Source organism: Lissotriton helveticus, chromosome 5_1, assembly GCF_964261635.1.
Source record: "Lissotriton helveticus chromosome 5_1, aLisHel1.1, whole genome shotgun sequence".
Taxonomy (NCBI): domain Eukaryota; kingdom Metazoa; phylum Chordata; class Amphibia; order Caudata; family Salamandridae; genus Lissotriton; species Lissotriton helveticus.
The window spans coordinates 43,155,825-43,178,689 of NC_136065.1; the positions used below are offsets into that span (position 1 = coordinate 43,155,825).

The 22,865-nt window shown below is 45.1% G+C and overlaps 1 protein-coding gene across 1 annotated transcript in view; it reads left to right on the forward strand.

The window, feature by feature from the left end:
- LOC144752373 (E3 ubiquitin-protein ligase TRIM15-like) overlaps positions 1-22,865 on the forward strand; it is a 292,972-nt gene that overhangs the window by 38,473 nt on the left and 231,634 nt on the right. Inside the window, exon 3 of the mRNA XM_078640308.1 lies at positions 10,495-10,725. Coding sequence (XP_078496434.1) covers positions 10,495-10,725 — 231 coding nt within the window. The remainder of the gene's footprint in view (positions 1-10,494; positions 10,726-22,865) is intronic.

Genomic DNA, 22,865 nt, shown 5'->3' on the forward strand with positions numbered 1-22,865 from the left:
AGTATTGATAGCTGAGTGCCCGTTAATTGCTGTAAAACCCTGTGCACCAGATCCTAGCCCTGGACACGAGGCTCAGGGTTTGTGCACGGCCAAACCACGATCAGGGGCAGGAGGGACGAACGTCAGAGAGGGGCTGATGGACATGTTGGTTGAGGTTGTTTGCCTCTGGTGTCCTGAGGTCTGTCCTACAGTGGCTATGAAACAGGCCACGGATATCTCTTTCTGCCCTTGACTCCCAGGATAGCAAGGTCGAGGAGTCAACGGCTTCTGACAGAGGCAGAAGGCGCGGCAGGCGCTCAGAACCCAACAGTCAATCAACAGACACAATAATATTATGTCTAGCCTAATACTTATCTACACGTTTGCACTGTACGATCCCCAGAATAGCGCAGCGGACCTCTGGTAGCCTCTACTCTCTATAAGAGTTCTAGATACTTTAGTCCCCTGTATGAGCATAGGTATTAATCAAACACAGACTCTGGGGTACCCCACTGACTAGTATATATCAGTTCAGTGACTTTGCCTCCAGGAGTTCACCCAGGCGAAAACTATATTTTTCAGACCGCACATTCCTCTGCCCTGCTATACGTACTTGGTGGTGGTGTGCTCGGAGTACTCGTTCCTATAGCACAAGCTATAATTGTACAGAGCTGTAGGGCATCCTCATTGGAGCCGATGACTGATAGAGTTAATCAGTTTGTCAGGTCTCCATCGTGCCACTTGTCATTGACAGTGTGGGCTTCAAGGACAGTTGCACAAAGATGCTCGATGATAAAAGTTGCAACCGCATTGTCATGTCTTCAGCAAATGGTCATCGTTGGCAGTTGCGACTAAAGCTCGAAGGTTTTTGAACTGATTGAGTTAGATTTTATGGCATAACCAGGAAGCTTACATTATGCAAATATCCTTAATTGCCAACTCACAGCAGCAACAATTGAAGAATATAGAACTTCAAAAACATTTTAATAGGCTATAAAGTCCCGCCACATGCAGTGTTCTCCCTTTCGGTGTTGCTTCTGCTCATACGATAAGTACAGCCTTTATAATACTAATACTTAGGGCTGATATCGATGTTGGCGGTCCAAACTGCCTTATTAGGATGCGATTGAACACTGTTTTGTCGCGTGCCTATGTAACACTATGGGAGCATGCATTCTGGCTGTAAATCATCTGTAATGCATGCTCGGATAGTAAAATTGAAAGTGCGGTTCATCCCTGCACCCTGCACCCCGTGCAGGGATCAACAGGGGTGCACCATATATGCCCCCTCTGCCTCCAACCAGAGACCGTGCATCAAAGGAGGCCTTGCTGGGGGCTCCCAAACATACTTTCGACATGGTTTCCATGTCGGACAGACCGGCCCTTGAAATTACAGGCCGGCTGCCATCTGGCGGACGGGCTCGAGAGCCCGTCGGAAGCCAGCCGTAATGACCGGCCGGTTTACTTTCCGACCGCCCATTTCTTATATCTCATCTTGATTAGGTGGTCGGAAAGTAAACCAACTGGCACATTATGATGCGGCCTGTGAGAAGTTGGACTGGTATATGATGTCCACTAGTCTAGTGGGCACCTTGCACCAGTTCAAACGACCCTTATTGATGGTAGGTTCTAAAGTCAACCTTATAGAAAGCTATCCTAGTGGTAGCTGTGGAGAGCAGCCTTCAGGCGAGTTAAGCTAGTTGTTTTACCAATTATAATCTCTTGAATGATCAAATGAAAGCACACCACACAAGGTATATATCATATATATATGTATTTATTCTAAATACAACCCCTCTGGATTCTTTATGAGGTCAGAGGTAAAAGTACAATACAAGGAACTTAATTAGCATACGATAAGTTGCACAGTATATGTTATGCCCTAGGGGCCCCACAAACCAGATGCTAAAATATAAGAATGACGTGAGAGTTATAAAGCAGGCCTAGGGCCTGTAGAACCGCTATAACCACCTACGGTTAGAATGCAGGAGGCCCACAGGGGACGAGTGCAGTGTCTAAACACAGCCGCGGATCACCTTTGACTTTCTATGGAGAACGAACAAGTTACAATTTTAAAGATTAAGGGCACTACGATGGAACCCTTTTAGACTAGGACACTTCGAGAGCCAAGACCCATGGGAGCACCGGAGTACTCGTGTTACCTCGTCCAGGGAAGCCGGGTGCATAGGTGTCGGGTTTCGTCGTCGATTCCTTTGGAGAGCTACGAAGAAATGCTGCAGGCGACCAGAGGAAAAGTGTCTGGGTGGATCCAAGGGTGGATCGGAGATATGAAGAACCTGAAACCAGAGGAGACGGAGTCTGGGTCACTAGCCAGTGACCAGGATGGCGAGGAGAAGATCCCAGCCGATGTCGGGTGATTTCAGTTGAAAGAGGTGAAGCTTGACTCTTCAGCCATGAGGACCAGGAGGCCGACGGCGACCAGGAGCTGGATTTGAGCTGTCCCACGAAGGATCTAGTTGACTGCATTGTCGGAATCCGGAGTGGACCCAACAAGCCTTAACAACAGCAACCCACGCAAGATGACAAGATTGGCTTCGGTACAGACCAACAAGGTCTGGAGAGGAGTGGGAGCATGTCTGGAGCATGTCTGGAGCAACCAGGAAAGCTCACGAAATCAAAGATGGCCCTTCGTGGGGGCTCACTAGCCAATGGACTTGGAACCGCAAAGGGGCCTCGAGCGGAAATGCATAAAGCGGGCCCACTGGATACTCGTGGAGTGTAGGCCTCTGAGCTTCAGTGCAAAAGGTGCACGGGGCAGGGGCTTCAAATACCCAATGCACAACTTCAGGATACCTCGGAAAGTAGGTGCAGTTGCAAAGATGCAGGATGTCCAGGAGTTCTGGTCCTACGTCTCTCGTGTCTGCTACAGGTCTCAGCGTTGCTGGGAGTGCAGGTCAGCATCAGAGATGTCTGGAAGTCTGTGTCCTGTGTCGCAGATTCTTCGGGATCCGGCGGGAGCCTCGAAAATGCAGACAGTCAAAGATGCAGTTAGTGCCTGTTTGAACAGGGTGGTCACTCCTTGACCACAAGGGAGATTTCTTCTGTCTTCCAGTCAAAATGGAAAGTCAAAGGTCCAAGATATGTTGCAGAGTTTCGTCCAGGGTAATCTAAAGTCCTAGGGACTGGGTTTCTATACTTGCAGTAAGTTTAGGGGTTGGACTAACTTCAAGGTCCCTCCTATGGGTGGACCTGGGGAGTGGGTGGCTAGACCCCTTCCCCTTTGTCCAGTTTCGCGCCAGAGCTGGGGCTCCGCGCCCCAGCAACTGGGAAATGCATGGAGTACCTTGTGTGCCCCAGGCACTGCCTGAAAAGCATTCACTGAATGCAACCCACCCTGCCCCAATCCACTAAAGCCTGTCTGGGGAGGTGCCAGCACCTTCCTAGACAGGAAATCTATTGTCCAGGCCTCCCCAGCCATAGTTCTGTCCAGCAGCAGGAGGGCAGGCTCGTGTCTGTGGCAGCAGCATCCATTTTGTGATGCTGGGGCTCTGTTTAACTTTAACCGGGTTTACCAGTAACTACATGTCTTCTCCCTCTAGAAAGGTGGAATGCGCGGGGGTAGTATTCCAAAGTGTTTGACACCTTACACGACATGTTTTGATAAAGCCAAACCAAAGTTCGCATTAACCGCGAGGATTATATTGCAATTAAGAGTATATGGTATGGCTATATCATAGAAGAGCCATAAGGAGATGGTTCCGAAAGCTGCAGAGGGGTTCAGCTCATGCTAGGGCACCCTCTCACACAAAACCAAGCACTCTGCCTTCAGGATTGTCAAGGCCTGCCATAGGAGTGACTTATAGGTTACTATGTGTCTTTATATAAGGTAGATATAGGTATACTATGTCTAAGTAAGGGGTACTTACACCACCTTACCCAGGCTGTAAGTACAGACCTGTGATGTCAGTTTGGAAGGCTAACCAGGGGTGGCACAAGACATGCTGCAGCCCCTGGTAGGCCTATGGGGTCCCTATGCCCTGGGTACCTAAGGGACCATATACAGGGGCTCACAAGGGTGACCCAGTAGCCAATCTGGTATGTACCTAAAGTACATGGAATCCATTTTATAGAGCAAGCAGATAGACTGGGGCCCTGAATAGCAGGATCCCAGTCCAACTAAGTCGAAAATCATTAAAACACCAGGCAAAAAGTGGGGGTAACCATATAGTCAGATTCCACCTTCCTACATGGCAATAAAGGCTCTGCCCTAAGGTCGGAGCCTGTACAGGCCGCATCATAATCAGCGTCTTACTGTGTTTTTTCACCTTGAGATATCCCACCCTCCCCTATAGAAAATAAGAATAATATCTCCCTCCTATCCTTGTACCAACACCCTCAACCAGTTTATTGTGTAACTTCCCATGTCTCCCAATGTCTTTTCCTAACCCTAGAAAGGAGTGTGGTTGTATTTTTATATTTAACTTCCGCTCTCTTACAGCGTCGGGTCGGAGGTCCTACTTCCTCTGTACCTGATACAACTTTTCAGTGTTTCTCTCGGCTCCTTAAGGCAGAGAAATACTCCCTTGCTGTACACCGATCTTTTTTTTCTAAATCCGACCCCACGCCACTTGTTGCTGCGGACCAGATTTCTTTGAAAAGTGTGAGCCCGTACCCCAGTGCCATAGTAGCGGGAGCTTCTTGAAAGAAAAAAAATATAGACCATCTCGCTAAGGTCACCTCCCACTGAGGCCGTTGAGCTACGCAAGCGGGGCTCACCCATCGGCAGCAGTTCAGTAGAGTCTTCTCACAGGCGTGGCAACCGAAGAAAGTCTGTCTACTTATCAAAGATGTCAGCAGCCCTCCTTTCCCCTCAGCGACTGCTGGCCCATGTAAATAAAGGCAACGGTGCGATACGCAATTATCGTACAGGTTTATAAATAACACCAAGAAAAAGAGATAATCCGAGGCACAACAATAAAGAAAGGACCACCTAATTAGAAGAAAGCCCCCTAAGAGATGGTCAGCCACACTCTGTATGTGCCAGGCCATTTTAGGAGATTAGGACACCTTAGTAAAGACACTTCAGTGGCCATTTTAACTGATTGGGCAAACTGCTTGAATTCTGGCAGTTGCAGTCCAACGAACTGTCAGCGCACCTGTTTCCTTACACTGAGCCCAGAAATCTTAAATAATATTTACCTTCTGCCATGTCCTTTGAACCTTCAGAGAATACTATGGAGGATAGACTGGAAGAACTTCTAAAGAAGGCAGTAGATAAAGTAATGGGACACTAGATGACCTAATTAATAAAAAAGTAGAGGGTCTCTCCAAGAAGGGTTGGCCAGTTACTGTCCCAGGACACCCTAATGGGAGAGATGGGTGATTAAGGGCCAGAGGAAGAGGCTGCAGGGGAAATCCTGCCTAAGGGAGTTAAAAAGCCAAACGCTCAAAACAAATTACTTCACGCATTAGCGGTGACAAGGATGATGCCTCTAGCACTGCAGATGGGCAAGAAAAAGGCCCAGAGGTTCCTATTCCCATAGATTGTGATGAAGCATTGTAGGATGCAATTAACCTATCCTGTTCCTCTGACTTTGATTCAAGTATTGAGATAGCGGTGAGGAATATGGGTACAACTAAGGAGGCATCAAGGGCATCAGGGTCAAAAATGGGTATTGTTGACCCATTCGAAGAGAATATGTTTGACCCGCTGCTCATCAAACACCCCTTGTCTCCAGAGTTGGCTCCATCGCGGCATTTTGCTGAGTACCTCTCCTTTTGGCCTAGGAAGGAAATGCCAAAAGAGGTCGCGTCCCGTCTTAGATCCGATTGCCCACACCCCTCCCTCCCGGATAAAGTTGGGTCTACCTCAGAGTTAGACACAAAGGTGGTGGCTCTTAGCTCCAAGGGAGGAAAAGGCCCTAGGAAAGGTATCGATAAAGGCTGCCAGTCCTGCCAAGACTGTATTTAATATTATTGGCCCACTCACAAAGACGTTTGAGATGGCTGAAGTGGCATATCTTGAAGACCCCCTCATTGACCCCAAGGAATTGTACCAATGGGCACAAATAGCCATTTGCCTCCTGGGGAATGCAAATACTGCACTCTCAAATGAGAGATGAAAAAGCATATTGCTAAAATAGATCCTAAATTGGTCAAACTGGCTACTAGAGAAGGAGTAGCTGCCTCCCAAGGTCTAAGTTTCTGGGGATAATTTTATCAGGGACATGGCTAAGTACATGGGAGCATTTAGCTCAATTCAGAAGTCCTAGAAAGACCTCAAGAAAGTCTTCCAGGATAGGGTTTTTAGCAGGGCTGGGAGAACAGGGGGTCAGTTCCTCGGCCGTGGCCAAAGCTCTTCAAGACCCTACCTGGGATTACTGGGCAAGATTTGCGCACCCACACTTTGCTCCACATTTGTCATTTATGCCCACAGAAACAAATACCTCACAGGAGAGGCTTCAGAAGTGAGCGGAGACAAAGAGGCTTTTCAGTAGGTAAGAAGTATGAAAGCCTTTCAGATACCCCAAAAAGTAGGAGGCAGACTAGACCAATTTTGTGAAAACTGGAACTTGGTGAATCAGAACCCTTTGGTCCTAGACACAGAGGAGGGACACAAGATCGAATTTTCAGATTCACCATTACAAAGGAAAATTCCCCCAGAATTGATATTCTCACAAGAAGATTCTATATTAGTAACACAAGAGGTAGTGGAATTATTGACCAAAGGGACAATACAAGAGGTAACGGAATCAAGTTTTATCAGCAATATCTTTCTAGTAGAGAAGGACAAAGGAATGAGACCCGTGATAAATCTAAAAGAGTTCTACTAATGGGTTGTCCACCACAACTTCAAAATGGAAGGGGTGCAACTCCTTAGAGATGTGCCAAGGAAAGGGGATTGACTAACACGGTTAGATCTAAAGGATGCTTACCTGCCCATCCCAATTTGGACTCCACACCAAAAGATTCTCCAATTCACCTGAATGGGCAGACTATGGCAATGGTGCAGTCTCCTTTTCGGACTTTCCTCATCCCCTTGGTGTTTGACCAAGGTTCGCGGTACGCGAGACGGGTGAGACTAATAGTTTACTTAGATGATATCCTGATAATGGCACAGTCCAGATAAGTGGTCTCACCCCACACAGAACTTACCATGAGCCTAATAGAACACCTGGATTTTGTCATAAACGGGGAAAAAATCTAGCATGGTAGCAAACCAGTAAATGCAGTTCTTGGGTTTTGTCGTGAACATAACAAGGGCAGAATTGAAATTGCCACTGGAAAAGTTAAAGAAACTTCATAACGAATGAGGAATCGCTTAGGGAGAAAGAAATTCCCCTTGTGGGCTCTAGCAAGGATCCTAGGCCTTCTGTCGTCAAGAAGCAGAGCAATCTACTGTGTGCTCCAAAGACTCAAAGCCAAAGCATAAAGAATATGTCAATCGTATTCTCAAATGCTGTTTTTGGACCTGGATTCAAAGAAGGAACTACTTTGGTGGCTGAAGATAGAAGAAGCATGGAATGGAGGAGCCATTTTTGGGGAAAACCAGGAGATGGTGATAGAATCAGATGCAAGTTTAGAGGGGTGGGTTGCAAGATGTGGCGACTCATCAGCCGGGGGACGCTGGACAGATCAGGAGAAGGAGTTGCTAATCAACTGCTTGGAATTATTGGCAGGTTCTTTACAATTCTATGCTTCACCAAAGACTTACTGAAGTGTTCTGTAACATGTGCATGGACAACGTATCTGCGGTCAGATACGTCAAGACAATGGGGGGCCCTCAGATTTCGTCAAGGTCTTCTGGAGTTACTTTCTGAGCAAGGGCATGTTGGTAGCAGCGGAGCATATACCAGAATAGAGCAATGGTGTTACAGATTTGTTCTCCCGGAATTTCAGAGATTCTATCAATAGGAGGTTAAACATGGACATTTTCCTCAGTTGCCAGTCTATATGGAGACCCTTCGGGTGGACCTCTTTGTGGACAGATGGAACACTCAACTGTCAAAATCTTTCAGCTGGATGCCGGACCCTCAGGCCTCGGGTGGATGCCTTCCTTCAGAATTGGCAGGGCCTAGCACCTTATGCTTTCGCTCCTTTTGTCATGCTACCAAGACCTACTCCTACCTAAGCTACTGTTGCATGTTTGCAGGAACATGAAGGTCACAGTAGTGATAACACCGCTTTGGAGGTCACAGGCATGGTTCTCAATTCTACTACAAATGAGCATAGGCTTACAATATTAATTCCAACTTTCAGGGAAGTAATTACAGGCCCAGACGGAAGGAGAGTCACATCCTATTGAAGAGCATGGACATCTGACGCTGATGGCCTGGCGGATTTCAGGAGACAATGGCAGATCCAGGCCTTTCGGCAGACGCTTGTAGACTCATATCGGAGTCATGAGTGCCTGGCACAAGGAAAGCATATAGACTGACTGGGGAGAAATGGGTTTGTTCCTATGAACGAACTACAATCCTGTTTCAACTGGTTTAGTAAATGTAGTTAATTACTTATCTGGTTTATTCACATTAGGACTCTCTTTCTTATAGAACAGTTAAAGTTTGTAGATCGGCTTTTGCAGCATGTCACTGCCTTGTAGACAGAGTCTCTGTGGGCCAAAACTTACTGACTAAAAAATTAAGGCGAAGTATGTGGGTACTAAACCCACCTTCTGCAAAATATACTGCATTATGGGACATTAGAGAGGTCCTACAGGTCTTAATAAGTTGGAGAGAGAATTCTGGATTATCCCCAAAACATATCACTTATAAACTCACTGTCTTGCTATGCCTGGTGTCTTGTAGATGGACTTCAGACATAAAAGCCTTAGACATCAACATCAGGGCCTACCAATCAGAATTGGTTAGTTTTATTTAAAAGGCGAAGAGAGGCCATGTCAACTAATGTTTTCTACCCCTTATTTACAGAGAATGAAAGAATGTTTGTAGTGAAATGTTTGATGGAATATGAGAGGACTGTGAGTATGAGAGGAAATACAGAAAAAATGCTAATATCCTATAAATTGCCTCATAGAGCAGGTTACTCCCCAACCATAGCACAATGGGTGACAGAAGTAATGAAAGAAACAGGTGTAGACATTACTCTGCTTGGTGTACACTCCCTTAGGGGTGCCTCAGCCTCTAAACCTCTCTTCCCGGTAGATCTCCTCGGGGCTGCGGCTTGATCCAATGAAAATATGTTTAAAAGTTGCTATTTTCGACCTGTTACAAGCTTTATTGACAATGTATTAAATGCACTTTAAAACTGAATAATGTTAACCTCTGTGTCATGCCATAACATTTAGATTTTTCACAGCCTGGTGGGCAGACATTCTGGGTTTTATTAAAGACACGGAGGCTTAGATTATCCCTCCACATTGGAACCCTCCCTGATGGAGAAAAGTTATTGATTTTGTCTTGTTTTTCTTTTCCAGAGTAAGAAGTTTTCACTGATTAAGTTTTTCGTTTGCAAGTTATGGATCTAAGGCCCACATGCATCAAGCATTTTAGTAGTTGCAAACGGTGCGATTCCTTAAAATCGGCCGTTTGCGAATGCAAATGTGCTTTTTGGGATGCATGAAGCAATTTTAGAATTCGTAACATTTTTGCGAGTTCTAAAATTGCGGGTGCTTTTAAGAAGTCGCAGATGTGCGATTTCTTAAAAGCAATGCATCATTACTGTTACAAGTGCAAATTCGCAATTAGGGTGCCAAATTTACCGAATGGTTCAACCACTCGGTAAATTTGGAAAAAGTGTTTAAAATGCTGAAAATGTTTTTTTTTTTCAACATTCATGTTTCACACACACATGTCCTTAGGACATGTGTGTGTGAAACATGATGCGAAAAATACATTTCAGGGGTGCATGGGGGGGTCCTTTGGACCCCCCCCTGCACCCATGAAATTTTCAAAGTGCCACTCGCAATTTGCTGATGCCTTCCCATTCACTCCTATGGGCCTTTTGGCCCATAGGAATCAATGGGAATTGCGAAAATTAACTTAAGAATTCGGTATTCATTTGGGATTCGGTAAAAATTGCAATTTTTACCGAATCACAAATGAATACCGAAAATAATGATGCATAGCATTTTGCACTTCTTAATTTGCGATTCGTTATTTTTCGCAAATTAGGAAGTGCAAAATGTAACAATGATGCATGTGGGCCTAAGAAACTATCTTGTTCGCAAAACCAAAAAATGAAGAACACTGCGTGCTGGGGAACTTTATTGTCTATTAAAAAGTTATTGAAGGTCTATATTCTTCTATTGTTGCTGCTGTGAGCGGGCAATAAAGGAGCGGGCAATAAAGGAGATTTGCATAATCGTAGCCCCTGTGTCTTTAATAAAATACAGACTTTCTGCCCACCAGACTGTGAAAAATCTAAATTCTCTTTCAAATGTAATTTTTGGGATGTCGCTCAGACAAAAGCCTTTGTGCAAGGTGATGACAATCAGAATAGGCAACCCCTCCACCTTCCTCCTGGACCCCTACTCTCTGGACGGCCTATAGAAAGCTTTATACCATCTAACCAGCTTTTCTTTGCTTCTGATAGAACAAGCTAAGAACTGAGAAGAAGATACTTGAATCTGAAATTGAAAAACTGCGGCAACTCCTGAAAGAAAATGAGCAAACACTGCACGGGAGACTGAAGGAGATGGAGAAGAAAATCACCATGGTGGAAAATGCAAATATCACCAAACTGTCCTATCAAATCACCTCTCTCAATGCAGTGATAACGGAGATAGGAAAAAAGTGTGAAGCGCCAGCATGGGAACTCCTGAAGGTGAGATACTGTTTGGGAAATGCACCAAAAGAAGGAAATGAAATATTCCTATTTTGTGTGCATTATTAAATGTATGAGTGGAACACACATGATATCCTGGCAGGATCAATGCACAGTGACCCCACGCACTCTGACAGCCATCCACAATATACAGTCATGGATTATTTACACTGTCTTACTTGATGCTGCGAGCCCGATTCAATATACAAGCAGTGGAATGTGCAGTGACCTCTTACAGTGTCACATACAAGTTAATGTGACACACCAAGCAATTCCAGTGACAGTAATTAACAGGGATACAAAGGAGCAAAGTGGGAAAAAAGCCGGATAAAAATGTAAAGCATAATGTGAGCAAACATCTAAGAAATTTGGTAAGAAACCAAATTCCTCCTTTTCTAAGACGTTTAAAAACATTTCTGTTTTAAATTGATTACTTTTCTCCTGATGCAAGTGGCCACCTACTTTCGAGTGTACTGATCTCTTGTTAGGGTGAACAACTATGCAACTACAGTGCAGAGGATAGGTGGTCCCAGTGGGACAATTTGGAAGAACACAAATAGTTATGTAGCAGCATCCATTAAATGACTAGTACTATAAAATTCTGCTCATTAGTATTTATTCATATTGAACATCAATCTGAATGTTCAAAATCCAGCGAAACATCTGGAACATACATATACAAAAGTGAGCCAAATGTGTAAAATGGAGAAAGGAAGGACTTGTGTGCAAAGTGGGGTTAAATGAGAGTGGAAAGCGAGTGACCATATACACATCAACAATGATATTACTGAGGGGGAGGAGCCAAGCTCGCGAGCGTAATGGTCGCCTTTTAGCTCGGCTCCCGCGGCCCTCCGGCCTGATCGTATATCATGTATCATATCCTGTCCGGAGACGACACGTTATCGGGGAATTGGTGACGGAACACCTCGCTTGTACTCACCGTTTGGCCCGGAGGTTTTGATGTGCAGCGGTTCCGAAGTTGTGCCCTCCGCAAGACCGGGGCCTCCGTGAACCTGGACCGGGACCTAGCCTGTGAGATCCGACGACTGTCGGCCCCGGTCGAGAGAGTGAACCGATGATGAGAGCCGTTGTGCGAACTTCACGGCGATCCTGATCCGGGCCTGCCCTGGTGGCCGCATGGCTGATGTGGGTGAGATGCACCGGGGACTGCTTCTGTGAAGGGGTTCCCCCCCGCCGCTGCTGTGTCCGGCGGCCCTGGACCTCTGCGCCCGGACTCTGCTTGTTGGGGGCGCCCGTGCTGATGTAGGCGGCGACCCGCATGGGCGACATCCTTTCTGCACCAGGGCTGCCATTGCGGGGAACCCCCCGGAGCTCTGTAAAGTCCTACATTTTTTAACTGTTTTCTGAGAGTCGCGGAGGGTGGCGACTGGGCTGACTTCGCGAAATGGCGACCGACCCTCTGAAACTTATATCGCCTCGTGGCGGCGGGCTTGGGTTGCCTGATTGCGCGGGGATCCGGTCTGGTGAGCGTGAGCTTACAGTCAGAGATATCCTGGAAGCTCTGAGATCCCTGCGCGCATCCCTGGCCCCCGATATCCCTGTGAGCCTGCCACGATCTGCCGCCATTTTGAGCAGCCGTTTCTTCTTGCCCCCCTCTTGTTTCAGAGACTCCATTGCCTCGCCCCCCTCGACTGCTGCCAGTGTTGCTGCCGCTGATCAGCGATCATTTTGTGTGCCGGTGACTTTGGAGCTCCCTGCTTTTCGAGGTTCTGACCCCGGGGACTTGGACATTGTGCCGCAGCTCGGTTCGGCTCGATGCCTAGAAATATTGGTGGACTGCCGCCTGCACCTGCATTGAGGGCTTCGCTTTTGTCTATTGCAGAGAACCCCTCGCTTTCCCAAACGGCGAAACTGAACTCCTGTTCTTCACCACCCGTGTTGCTATTGTTGATGCATTTAAACTTTCTACTCGGACTTTTGCACACTCGCGGACCGGTTGACCCCCCTTGTCTACATTGTAGTCATGATTTTTTTCGATTGTGTGCTGGTCTTGTGTTGAGTAGCTCATTTTACATTGTCATGTGGTGGGTGGGATTTGTGGTTCGGAAGGGATGGGGGTGATATGCACGACTCCTGGTGGATCATTGGTGTACGACCTCGTGGCGCAGTTGTTTGTACCCATAGCGCGGTGGGAGGTTACCTCCTCTGTAAGTTTTATAGCGCTTGAAATGGTGTCGTCCTGGTCTGTTTTTGCTGCGATTGTCGTGTTGGGCGGAGGGCTGCGGCCGACCATATTGGTTTCTGTTCTCATGCTCCTCCCTCCTGTTTTCTTTATTTAGGTTTATGTTTCTTTTTGTCTCGTTTTTCTCTCTTCCTTCTTGCTATATTTCGGGTTCTGGTTTAGGGCGACAGGCACGCTGTCTGAAGGGTAGGCCATAGCCTTCTACAGGGGTGCAGGGTGGGATGGGTGGGTTGGGTTCTATATTTTGTTTGGTCCTCCGAGCACTCATTCAAATAATCAAAGTCCTTGTGTAGTTTTCTTTATTCCCAATTCTTCATTCACAAAGATGTTCCAGAAATGATACAAATACACAGCCAACACGTGTTTCGTCAAGTCAGTACGACAGATGACTTCTTCAGGGCTGCAACCCAAAATCATATACAATAATTCCAATAAAATATTACGTATTAAGACTACTCGGGAATGGCGTCAGGAAGTGTGTGTAGACATGGAGAAAGGTTTCCTATAAATAGCCATTTCAAGATGGCGCGGATGCTGAACGCCACTACACGCCAGGAGAAAGAGACCGATCGGTAAGCAAGAGGGACACTTTTAAAGTACTTCCCTGAAACTAGGATGTATATAGTAACTTACTAGCGTATTCGTTTTGTTTTAGACACGAACACGTGTATTTTCATGGATTACACTACCCGAACTATGGGATGAGGATTTACGCGACCTGATTGATTAATTACGAGGTGAGGATTTAGAAATAATATAAGCGTCTTGATCTTGTAGACTTTTTGGAGCATACGACTTATCAAGTATGCTTTTTGTTACAGACATGTACTTTTGACAAACTTAAGGATTAAGCAATTTGATATATGGGACGAGGAGAGTCCAAATATTACGGATCAGATATAAGGTGAGGGTGAGCTATAATTTACACTGACAGTATAACGTGACGCTGTTATGAAATGGATGAATCTGCATAAGAACATACACTATATATTACTGATAAATACATTTACTTATTTGCAGGCAATTTGAGCGTTACTGACTAAATACAGACAGTATTTTGCTCCTTGGAAAATAAGATAACCTGTCAAGACGTTTATAGGTTACAGATATCAATGTTGATACATATACCTATCTTTGAGAGTATACAATTTACTATTGGTGAGTTATATTACTTTACTATTATTTAGAAGTGAGTGGGTTATAAAGATCTGAGAACTAACCCCACTGTGCGTGAACCGGGCGTCTGTGGTACTGCGGGTGTCCTCAACCACACAATTTGACTAAAATAGAATTACGATTCTTGATCCTTATATTTTGATTATTTACTTGTTATAATATGATGTTAACACGAATTGGTGTACAAGTACCATCTTTTCGATATTTACCTTAGTGAGAATATATATCTGTTTACAGATTATGGTTGAGGGTGTATTCCTCTCTTGTTGCTCTCTTTTGGATGAACTTGTAGAGCATTTACAGTGTTCTTGTATGGTTATTAGTTATAAGAAGTACATCTTATATTGTATATGATTTTGGGTTGCAGCCCTGAAGAAGTCCTCTGTCGTACTGACTTGACGAAACACGTGTTGGCTGTGTATTTGTATCATTTGTGGAACATCTTTGTGAATGAAGAATTGGGAATAAAGAAAACTACACAAGGACTTTGATTATTTGAATGAGTGCTCGGAGGACCACCTTATTAGTCTGGACCAATTGGTTTATCCTTGGGGGTTGTGGTAACCAACTCCCCTTCTCTTCCTGAGCACCGTGTACATTTGTATTTGCTTACATACCCTGACTTTGCTGTGCGCTCCAAATAACTGTTACCATAAAATTGTTTCTATATTTTGTTTGTTTTATAGTTCTATGGCCCTTTTGTATCCCTTTATAGTAATGCCGCGTCTGTCCTTGCCTCCCGGGGTATGGTCGGGGTGGGGTTTGTGACGTCATTGATCCTCCTCCTATGGGTCGGTTGCTTTTCGTCTCGATTGCTGTACCCTCCTTGCTGCTGATACTCCTGTTTTCTCCTGTACTCTCGCCACGGGACGCATGTTTCGGCGTGGTCTTCTTTCTTTCTTTTTGTATTTCATTTCCTTTCATTTCCTTTTCTTATTTTCTGCCTTGTCCTCCTCCCCTCCCCCTCTTTCCCCCCTCTCCCCCTTTTCTTCACCCCCCCCCTTTTTTCCTTGAGGTCACTATGACTGGTTAGTTTTGATGTAATGTTTATCCGATCCGTCTGTTCTGGCTCTGCTGTGATATTGGGTGGTGGGCATGTAAAGATGATAATGATCACGTGTCGATTGTGTCTAAACTATCCCTATCTCCCTGTGTGTATTGCGCTGCCTCTCCTGTATTACGGCCCCACACCCCCTTATTGTCGCTGAAGATGGTTTTGGGACTTCGGACTCCTTTATATTGAACGTGAGCCCATCATACTCCTCATCCCCATATTATAAAATTAACCTTCTTTGCTCCTGTTTTTTGGCCGTCTGGTTCCTCTGTGTTTTCTCCCTTTTTACGATTGTATTGCTTCTGCTTCTTGCTGATTGAATCTGCAATGTTTGCCTTGGAACCTCTGACCGCTTTACATATTGAGGCCGGCCGATTTGGTTGTAGGCCTAGACTTGTATATCCTTTTGACGCTAATAAAGGTTTTACAAAAAAAAAAAACAATGATATTACTATGAATTCTAAGTTGTCCTGCGCATGAACGAGCATGCCACGGTAGGCAATTCATCTGAATTATTACTACCAGGGGAACCCGGAAGTTTCATGCTGAGTTTATTTTCCGCCCAACGCGTTTCAGGGCCCCCACCACCTTTGTCAAAGGCTGCCTGCAGCTTCGCAAGAAAACATCCAAGGGATGCTCTCTGTCGCCCTCAGATGGATGCTCTCTGTCGCCCTCAGATGGATGCTCTCTGTCGCCCTCAGATGGATGCTCTCTGTCGCCCTCAGATGGATGCTCTCTGTCGCCCTCAGATGGATGCTCTCTGTCATCCTCCGAGGGATGCTTTCTGTCACTCTCGTAGAGATGCTCTCTTTTGCCCTTCGAGGGATGCTCTCTTTTGCCCTTGGAGGGATGCTTTCTGTCGCCCTCAGATGGATGCTCTCTGTCATCTTCCGAGGGATGCTCTCTGTCACCCTCGTAGGGATGCTCTCTGTCGTCCTCGGAGGGATGTCCTGGATATTTTCTGTCACCCTCATCTAATGCCCTTTACATGGAGCTACTTCCCATGAAGCTTCTTGGCTGTAAACTAATCAACATATTTGAGCAGAACATTACTGTTAAAGTGACAGCATATAACCACAGTAAGGAGGTTTACACCTCTAACCCCACCCTAAGCCATATTGGAGAGGAATTTGGTTAACATTTAGGGTGCCAAGAAAATCTAGTTTTAAATTGCATTTCTAATGCTGCTGGGCAGCAATTTGCAGATTCATTTTGCACACTCTGTTATATAATCAAGGGTTACTCGTAATATAAAATTGTCACTATTCTTCAAACTAAATTTATCTGGGGCAACATGCCATCACCTACTCCAAATGCCTGGTTACATAGCTGGTTACAAAAAAGGGTACAACCCAGTTAAGCCACCGGGACCTGGGTGACTAACAGTACAGAGGATAGGTGGTCCCAGTGGGACAATTCGGAAGAACACACATTTATGTAGCAGCATCCATTAAATTACTCCTACTATAAAATTCTGTTCAATATTATTTATTCATGTTGAACATCAATCTGAATGTTCAAAATCCAGCAAAACATCTGGAACATACATATACAAAAGTGTCCCGAATATGTAGAAGGGAGAAAGGAAGGACTTGTGTGCAAAATTATTCTGGACTTACTTTTCATAAGATAATGTCAAAATTCAACTATGTTCTTTTCAAAAGAAAACTTCCAACGAGGGTGCCGAGTTTGAATCCAAAGGTTCCCAATTACTGTGAAGAGTAACAAACAAGCAGGGGACCAAAGATACAACACCACTCCTCAAAATGTAAGGTTTTAAAATGTTTAAAGGAAAAACGTGTCGGTAAAAATCGGTCTCATTACCTCATGGAAAGGGAGCTGTCATCATTACGGGGTAAACAAAATTCCAAAGGGTCTCTGAGGTACCAAAGTTTCCAAACAAAAGCCTTGTCACCCATGTGACTTCCACCCGGCAGCATTGAGCGTCTGTCACTGCGCAGGCTGCACGTGAGTCATGATGAGTCAGCACTGAGCCGACTGCACAGGATACATGTGAGTCATGATGAGTCACCATTGAGCGTCTGTCACTGCAGCAGGCTGCACGTGAGTCATAATGAGTCCGCATCGAGCGCCTGTCACTGTGCAGGCTGCACATGTGAGTCATGATGACTCAGCATTGAGCGTCTGTCACTGCAGCAGGCTGCATGTGAGTCATGATGAGTCCGCATCGAGCGTCTGTCACTGCGCAGGCTGCGCGTGTGAGTGATGAATTTTCCCTTTAGTGCTCCGTTTACAATGGAGTGAAAGGATGCACTTTGCCTCGAGGTAATTGATTTAGTCTTATCAGTGTCTACGCTTAAACAACTTTCCATTTCTTTATGAGTGGAACTTTGGGCAGAGGGTTAATTATTGTTTGTCCATCCTTTTGCTTAGAAACTTGGTACCTCAGAGACCCTTTGGAACTTTTGAACTTTGTTTACCCAGTTAATGATGAGAGCTCTTTTCCACAAGGTAATGAGACTTATGTTTACAGTCACGCTTTTCCTTTAAACATTTTAAAACCTTACATTATTTTGAGCAGTGGTGTCATATCTTTGGCCGCATGCTTGTTTGTTACTCTTCACAGTAATTGGGAACCTTTGGATTCAAACTCGGCCCCCTCGTTTTCTTTTGAAAAGAACATAGATGAATTTTGACATTACCTTATGAGAAGTCCAGAATAATTCTGTGTTTTGTATTCACAAAATCAACCCTAAATCAAATCCCTTTGCAAATAACTGATGGCGTCCAACCTTCCCCTCTTTTTAGGTTGCTGTCTGTCTTTTCTCTGACCTAGCATCCCACGGACCTACTACTATCATTTCAAACACTTAGCCAATGGTGGTTTACGGTAGTTTAGTTTCCCTTTTATATCTAGACTTTGCATTACAAATTATGACAAATTCTAAGTATTTCCCTTTATTAAATTCTCTGGTGCCCCTTTACAGTCCTGAGGAAGACCCCATTGTAAGGATCAAGGTCACCTACGTCTGTCAAGGGTCGAAATGTTGACATATATAAGCCAATGCGGGCAACACTGCTTTGTTCATCGTGCCTATTCAGTGGCATAATGGCTGCTAATTATTTTGCTTGTATATAATTTTTATATAGGACATACCAATATCATTGTTGATGTGTATATTTTCATTCCCTTCCCACCCTCATTTAACCCTCACTTTGCACACAAGTCCTTCCTTTCTCCCTTCTACAGATTCGAGGCACTTTTGTAAATGTATGTTCCAGATGTTTTGCCGGATTTTGAACATTCAGATTGATGTTCAATATGAATAAATAGTATTGAGCAGAATGTTATGGTATGAGTAATTTAGTGGATGCTGCTACATAAATATGTGTGTTCTTCCAAATTGTCCCACTGGGACCACCTATCCTCTGTACTGTTAATCACCCTGGTTCCGGTGGCTTAACTGGGTTGTAACCTTTATTTAGGTCTCGGCTAAACGCGCGAAGCGCGTTCTCGCCAGAGAACTATTGCAATCGTTTTTAGGTCTCAAAAGCCGACAAGGATTAGCGACATGAGCTGGCCGCGCGCACCATTAAGAAGCATGGCAGAGTCTGATTCCGACGCGCGCCTTGGGATTGGGTCACGCGCATCGGAATCCGACTCCTCCATGCGCCTTGGAAACCGAAAGCTAAGAGCCGCGTGACGTGAGCTGTCTACGGTAGAAGCTCACGCGCGCGGCTCTTAGGTTTCGTTTTGACTTGTTAAACTGAATGAAAAACTAATTTAAACACCCAGTTACAGCAATACGCAATTGAACGGTGATCAAACTATGCAAAGGGCATTCAACTGTGAGTCAATACATGCTGTTGTGTTTTTATTAGCTTTGCACCTGTTTAAGCTAGAAACAAAACATATTTTGGTTAAAATCTGCATACTATGCGGCACATGAGGGGGGGGGGTCATGTGGCAATTCATGATTATGCAGAAAATGCCTCTACTGCAGAATTTCACAATAAAGTTTAATGCACAGCTTGGTCCTGGTCACCTTCCCTCTTCTTGCTAAATACAGTCAGACAGGGTGGTAGCTGTCCTACAAGTTGTTAATAAGAAACATGCAAGGTTATTAGTAGCTGGCAGAGATATGCACAGAACTCTTATTTCCGCTTCATTATCATTTCCTTCCCTGACGATTCGTCTCTTATGACTGGAGATGTTAATACGGTCTCATCAGCAGGAGACAGCATTTCCTTTGGAGGAAAAAGCTTTGATTTGCTAATAAATGCCAAATGTTGTGCAGATCCGTAAATATAACTCAGACAATTACCATGCTTAGCTACTCTCATAGGAATCTATGCTAGAAAACGAAATGCTGAACGCACTTGAAACAAACTTGGCATAAAAATTACAATTTTACCCTGGGAGTGCATTTGCTTAGTGTTTGTCCTTTCAGAAGCTTCAGAAACTAGAGTTACAAAAATGCGTTGGTGAGTTTCAAAGGCTAAAAGTTACAGTTATCTAGTCCGTTGGTCAACAGACGGTCCCAAACTCTTGTTTACATAGTCCATGTGGCAGCTTTACAAATGTCCGTTATGGTAAGTGCCCTGATTGCAGGTGGAGTGTGGCTTAGGATGAGAAGATTTTTTTTTTACTTTAGCATAACAGGTTTGGATGCATTTAACAATCCACCTGCCAATCTCTCCCACAGAAATGAGATGACCTTTAGGAGACTGAGAAGGCAAAGGCTTGCGAAAGGCCTTGGTCCTATCTATAGAATACATGAGAGCACGCTTGATGCCAAGTGTGTGGAGTACTCGTTCAGCTACTGAGTCAGGTCGCTGAAAAAAGACTGGGAGCTCAACTGTTTGGTTAAGGTGGAATGGGGAGACAGCCTTAGGTAAGGCTTTAGCATTGGTTCTAAGAACCATTCTTATTGTGCACCTTGAAAAAAGGTTCCAGCAGCACTGGAGCCGATAAGTCTAAGAGACGTTATGGCTACATGGATACAACCTTTCCAGAAAGAAATGGCAGAGAATGCAAATGTAGGGGCTCAAAAGGGGGCCCCATAGGCCTGGTAGGCACAATATTGAGACCCCTGACTGGGGCTGGATGTACCATTGGTGGACTGGCACATTTAAAGCCTTCCATAGAAACCATTATTCATATGTAACAATAGTGGCTAGGTGTAGCCGAATTGATGTGAAGGCCCACCCTAATTTTTGTAAATGTACAAGGTAAAAGATATTGTCTTGAACAGTAGGCATAAGAGGGTTTATGTGGTTTGGAGTACAACCGTGGACAAAACACTGCCAATTTGCAGGATAGCAGGTGCGCATAGCGGGCCTATGAACTTCTCTAAGTTTGTCTATGCATACTTAAGATACATCAAGAGAACTAAACTCTAGGATCACAGGAGCCAAATCACCAGTTGAGCTGCTTGGGATCTGGATGCCGGACTTTGCTTTAGTTTTTTGTGTGAAGATCCGGCCTGTTGGGAAGCTTCTCTTGAGAGTCAATGGACATCTCCTGAAGGGTTGAGAACCATGGTTGTCTGTCCCACATTGGCGCCACCAGGATGTGTGTGGGGGATGTTTGCCTCAGCTTCCTGATCACGCAAGGTATCACTGGGAGAGGAGGAAAACATTGCACACAAATATTCCTGACCAAATCATACACAGAGCACTGCCCATGGACTGGGGGTGTGGAAACCAGGCGGTGAAGGTTGGGGATTTTGTATTTTTGTTTGTGGTGAAAAGTTCTATGCTTAGAGTGTCAAATCTCTGAAAGTAAGGGTGTAGGACTTGTGGATGGAGTTCCTACTTGTTTTTTTAAGTGTACTGGTACTTAATTTATCAACTTTGGAAAGGCTGGTTCCGCACTCCGGCGCGTGAACGTGGGAGGTGGGTCTGCTACACCCAGCAGGAAGCGCCCAACCGCTGAACTCTGACCCTAAATCGAGTTCATGATTAGTTGAACAAGAACGGGGGAACCTGACGAGAGGTGATGTCATCAATAGAAAGGCTGCACTTTGTCATGCCCTACCAGATCCGTCATTGTAGCGCTTAGAGCACTGATTGCGCGTCAATCATTCTTTTGAGGAGCAAGGGATTATGGCTGTTGTGCTCTCAGGCCAAAACAATTGGGAAGCTATTGAGGCGCCTAGAAGCCTTGTGATTGAATGCTTCCCAGCCGCTTTGAGGACAATGATTTAGCTACAAGCAGGATGGGTGGCTAACCTTGCAGCCCAGCAGCTTGGAGAATAGTGAGGCGGCTAGAAGCTTGTTCTGAAGTGGCGCCTAGCAGTTTTAATAAGTTGCAGAAAGTCACTTGAAAGGGGTGGGTCCCAGCAGCTTTGAAGATACTCGAGGTGGCTAGAAGCCGAGCATCTGGTCGCGGTATCTCACCTGGATCGCTTTAATAGGATGATGGTACGTCTGAGACAAACCATTATTTTAAATTTTGGTTGTTTTTTTGTCTTCAGTGCACAAAAATTCAGCAAAACCCTGTATATAGCGGTATGTTATTGCAACTGGTTTGCACTAGTACTAATTGTGGGGTATTTCATCAATAAATGTGCTTGGTTGAGTCTGTGGTGTGTTTTACATATGTGGTCCCATTCTGGTAATTGAGTGCTATGGAATGCACCTTGTTCTCACCTCCGTGCGTCACGCAGATTCTTGCACATGCGCAATGGGTGTGAGCACAACTTGAACCCTCTAGTTTCGATGAGGCCCGAGGCTCGAGTGTTTACATTCCTCGTGAGTGTCTTGTCACACAGTGCAAAGGGACACGGTGTGAAGGAGGCCATTCCTTGGGCGGGACTGACACTGAGGGATGCTCCCATTGGCTACATCCTGCACCCCCGCCCACATACCATCTGTTGAACTGCCACGCTCTGCACCTAGGCAGCCCCGAGATCTGCCTAGGGCCCGAGGTAGGAATCCAGGACCGTTGTCTTGAGGCAGTGTTGTGACTGACGTTTGTGACTGTCTCTCCCTTTTCCCTGACGCTCTTGTGACACCAGGAAGGCCACAGAGTATCTTGCACAGCGTACACTCCTAACTTCAATGCCTCTGGGCGCCTTCCTTTCCGTGAAAAGCTCGAAATGTGCATTCAACTGTCAGTAAGCTTGATCTTTCATTGAGGATTTGTGTCTCAGCCTGCATTGCTTGTAGCTGCAGGCCCTGGGTTTCATTTCCCCATCTGGAAAAAAGCCCCTTTCTGAGTCTGTGTTTGGGGTGTGTGCATGAGTTGTGTGCTAACAATAGGTCTTTGAGACCGCTAAAGCTTTATTAACGTGCTGAGGACTGGGACTTATCCTAGGACCTTTAGATTTGTTGAAGTCGGTCACAGAAACCACGTGCCGACCATTTGAATCTGAAAGATAGCATTATATGTATCATTGGACATTCCTACGAACCCTACCTCATGTTTTTGTACCATAGATCCCAAAACTTTGTTTTGTTGCTGTTCCCTCTTTGTTTATCCAATAGCCTGACTTTCCTTACTGAGCCAATCCACTCTATTGCCCTGGGAGGAGTAGTAAGAATCCAATTCACACATATCTCCCGCCTAGCTAATATTATTAGGGTAAACAAACACTTTTGACTTTTACTTAATACAGTAGTAGAACGATTTCTATCGAAAATATCAAATATAACAATTAGTGGGCTTACCTCAATATTTGTTTCTAGAACTTTATCAATGACTTACCTACTTCTTCCCAAAAGATTCCCAGGTGTGGACAC